Source organism: Bison bison, unplaced genomic scaffold, assembly GCF_000754665.1.
Source record: "Bison bison bison isolate TAMUID 2011002044 unplaced genomic scaffold, Bison_UMD1.0 scf7180017864378, whole genome shotgun sequence".
Taxonomy (NCBI): Eukaryota; Metazoa; Chordata; class Mammalia; order Artiodactyla; family Bovidae; genus Bison; species Bison bison.
In genome coordinates this window covers 3,247,843-3,251,949 of record NW_011494950.1, presented here as the reverse complement: position 1 = coordinate 3,251,949, position 4,107 = coordinate 3,247,843, and the positions used below count along the sequence as shown (strand labels likewise).

At 36.4% G+C, this 4,107-nt stretch overlaps 1 protein-coding gene across 1 annotated transcript in view; it reads left to right on the top strand.

The window, feature by feature from the left end:
* Window positions 1–4,107, top strand: part of ITGA1 (integrin, alpha 1) — a 180,208-nt gene that overhangs the window by 161,580 nt on the left and 14,521 nt on the right. Inside the window, exon 27 of the mRNA XM_010857177.1 lies at window positions 1,578–1,670. Within this exon, the coding sequence (XP_010855479.1) occupies window positions 1,578–1,670 (93 nt within the window). The remainder of the gene's footprint in view (window positions 1–1,577; window positions 1,671–4,107) is intronic.

Genomic DNA, 4,107 nt, shown 5'->3' with positions numbered 1-4,107 from the left:
CTTACATACTGCGGTGCTCCCGTGTTGGGTGCATATATATTTATAATTGTTATATCTTCTTCTTGGATTGATCCTTTGATCATTATGTAGTGACCGTCTGTCTCTTTTCACAGTCTTTGTTTTAAAGTCTATTTTATCTGATATGAGTATTGCGACTCCTGCTTTCTTTTGGTCCCTATTTGCATGGAAAATCTTTTTCCAGCCCTTTACTTTCAGTCTGTATGTGTCCCCTGTTTTGAGGTGGGTCTCTTGTAGACAGCATATATAGGGGTCTTGTTTTTGTATCCATTCAGCCAGTCTTTGTCTTTTGGTTGGGGCATTCAACCCATTTACGTTTAAGGTAATTATTGAGAAGTATGATCCCATTGCCATTTACTTTATTGTTTTGGGTTCGAATTTATACATCATTTTTGTGTTTCCTGTCTAGAGAATATCCTTTAGTATTTGTTGGAGAGCTGGTTTGGTGGTGCTGAATTCTCTCAGCTTTTGCTTGTCTGTAAAGCTTTTGATTTGTTTTAATGAATTTGTGGGGGAGAAAGTGTTCTCCCCATCCTACTCCTCCGCCATCTTAACTCCTCCCCTATATATGCTTTTTTTAAGTTTCTCTTATTCTTTCCTTTGCACTTTCCTTAACACCTTAGAATTCAGTTAAGAAAGAATTGGGGAAGGCGAAGGTGGGATGATTTGAGAGAATAGCATTGAAACATGTATTTTACCATATGTGAAATAGATCACCAGTCTAAGTTTGATGCGTGAAACAGGGCACTCAAAGCCAGTGCACTGGGGCAGCCCTGAAGGATGGGATGGGGAGGGAGGAGGGAGGGGGGTTCAGGATGGGAGACACATGTATACCCATGGCTGATTCATGTCAATGTATGGCAAAAACCACTACAATATTGTAATTAGCCTCCAAATAAAATAAATAATTTTTTTTAAAAAGAAACAAAGAGTCATAGAGAGACAATCCTTGACAGCATTAACAAAGATTAGAGCTAATGTATATTATAAATTTACTGCATTATGCTATCTATCTATTTTGGAGGACATTTTGACACTTAATAAAGTCAAATCCATCTGACAATTGGCTACTGTAAAACTTAATCCATTGTATTTTACATTATTTGTTTCTCTGTTAAAAGTATTTTGTTAATTATATGAAATTTCTATTTTTTAGATTTGATTATATTAAGTTGCTATTTTTAATAAATCATTATTGAATATTGGTAATTTCAATTTAATTCTAAACACATTTCTACATAAACCTCATTACCAGAGAGTAGCTATGCCATACCTAACTACATGAAAAGAGGGCAGGGTTTGGAGTTCATTTTGCAAAGGAAAAATTTTAATAGAAACTGTGTTAGAAAAATTCTTCATTCTGTAATAAGGATCTAAGTGAGAATCTGAGTGCAGAGAGGAAGGGTGGATACACAGCCATCACTTCCTACCACGAATGCCATCTGGATGTTACATGCTTCAATCTCAGAAAAATTGTAGTTTGAAAAACTGCTCTAAAACACGGCTAGCTCTCATTGTGACTAGCTCCTTATATTGAAAACAAATTGTTTGCTTTGCAGGCACATTTTTCCAGCTTAAATCTTACTGTAAGGGCAGAACTTCAGAGTGAAAATGCAACACTAGTTCTAAGTGCTGGCAATCAAAAAAGAGAGGTAAGTGTGACTCCACGTTTTGAAAACATTATACATTTCACTCCATTTGTGACGTAACGTTCTATATTTGCTGATAGTCCCTAAAGCACTGACTAGAAGCGACTCAGCAGCAGCAGCAGCACTGTTGTCAATGAGTGGCAGACACTTTCTGCTTCAAATTACACTTGATTAGCTTCAAGTGTGATTTCAGTCTCCTTTTTTGTGAGAAACTGGGAAAAACCATGATATTTACAATTAACATGCCATGTTTGACTTTATTACTTATAACCATCACAGGAAATTGATGTTTTTATTCTTACGTTGATAACATATGATGCATCTGTCATTTTCATCCTTAAAAACTAACATTACAAAATGCAGTTGACATCTGAAGAGCAGACTTGAAAAACAATTTCTTTCCAGAAAATGCCTTTACACTGAATAGGAATACTTGTAAATTTATTTTTAAATTTTCTTCATTTAGCCATTGGGAAATAACAAACAAAAAATGAAGTAATATTCCCTGACACAAATTCATGCTGGAGTTCTTCTTAAAAATAAAATGGTTTGTTTTTTTCTCTTTTGTCCTATTGTAAAATAAGGTCAAAACACCTGTTAAACATGTGGGCAGTTGAGCATAATTTCCCTATTTATCATGAGAGTTTAAATTTTTCATATGGACATCATGAGTCATAAAATTATATTTGAAACTACCAAAAATTGAGAAGTTTTCATTTTTTATTTCAAATTAGTGTGTGTTAGTCACTCAGTCATGTTTGACTCTTTCTGACACCTTGGAATGTAGCCCACCAGGCTCCTCTGTCCATGGAATTCTCCAGGCAAGAATACTGGAGTGGGTTGCCATTTCCTTCTTCATCAAATTAGTATCTATTTAAAATAATTACAATGTCAGTGACTTCTGATAAGTACTTACCTTTAAAGAATATATGCATCATTTATCTATATATAATGTTTACTTTATAAACAGCACTTTGCTTGATATATTAAAAGTTGTTCCACATGTAGAGAAACTAAAATTTTACCAGTAAGCACCAAAGAAAAAGTATATATTATATTGGAAAGGATTTGGAAAGAGTATGTTTGATTACTAAATACATTTTGTTTAAATTTTATAATTAGCTTTATTTTCCCTAAATGTTACTTAAATTTTCCCACAGAGCCATTTTGGCTATATTTTATTCTAAAGAAAAATTACACTTAAACGGTTAAAATTACTAAAAATTATCATTTCATAGTTGTATGATCTTGGAGAAGTCACTGATTGCATCCAGACTTCCATTTCTGTGCCTTTGAGTTCAGGGAATTATTTTAGATGTGCTTAAAGTCTGTCTTCAAAGGTCTGATTCCATGTATGTCTATATTCTTGCCAGCTCTGTCTTCTAGATGCATGAGCAGTGACCTACTCAGAGTCAAGTGAGGGATCTGGATCAGTTTCCACTCTATGCAAATATCTTCCCTGTTAGTTTTCTTTTTTACCTCTAATCTTCCCCTCAAGGTTAAGGAATGGAGATGTTCCCCATTAAAGGGAGGTACAGAACCTTGAGGTATTATTGGTCATTGATAGCTACCCTAAGGAGAAGGCAATGGCAACCCACTCCAGTACTATTGCCTGGAAAATCCCATGGACGGAGGAGCCTGCTAGGCAGCAGTCCATGAGGTCCCTAAGAGTCGGACACAACTGAGCGACTTCACTTTCACTTTTCACTTTCATGCATTGGAGAAGGAAATGGCAACTCACTCCAGTGTTCTTGCCTGGAGAATCCCAGGGACAGGGGAGCCTGGTGGGCTGCCGTCTATGGGGTCGCACAGAGTCAGACACGACTGAAGTGACTTAGCAGCAGCAGCAGCTACCCTAAATTAGTTTTTTTTTTTTTTTTTCCCCCTCAGAAACATAAGGGATAGGACACAGAGCAGACAAGCTTTATTGAGGGTTAGGTGCCACACTGAGAGAGCTTGATTAGCTGGAACACTAAAAACTGTCTCCTTGAAGTTTACTTCAGTTAAGATATACAGATGACACCACCTTTATGGCAGAAAGTGAAGAAGATTTAAAGAGCCTCTTGATGAAAGTGAAAGAGGAGAGTGAAAAAGTTGGCTTAAAGCTCAACATTCAGAAAATGAAGATCATGGCATCCAGTCCCATCACTTCATGGCAAATAGATGGGGAAACAGTGGAAACGGTGGCTGACTTTATTTTGGGGGGCTCCAAAATCACTGCAGATGGTGATTGCAGCCGTGAAATTAAAAGACGCTTACTCCTTGGAAGGAAAGTTATGATCAACCTAGACAGCATATTAAAAAGCAGAGATATTACTTTGTCAACAAAGGTCTGTCTAGTCAAGGCTATGGTTTTTCCAGTGGTCATGTATGGATGTGAGATTTGGACTATAAAGAAAGCTGAGTGCTGAAGAATTGATGCTTTTGAATTGTGGTGTTG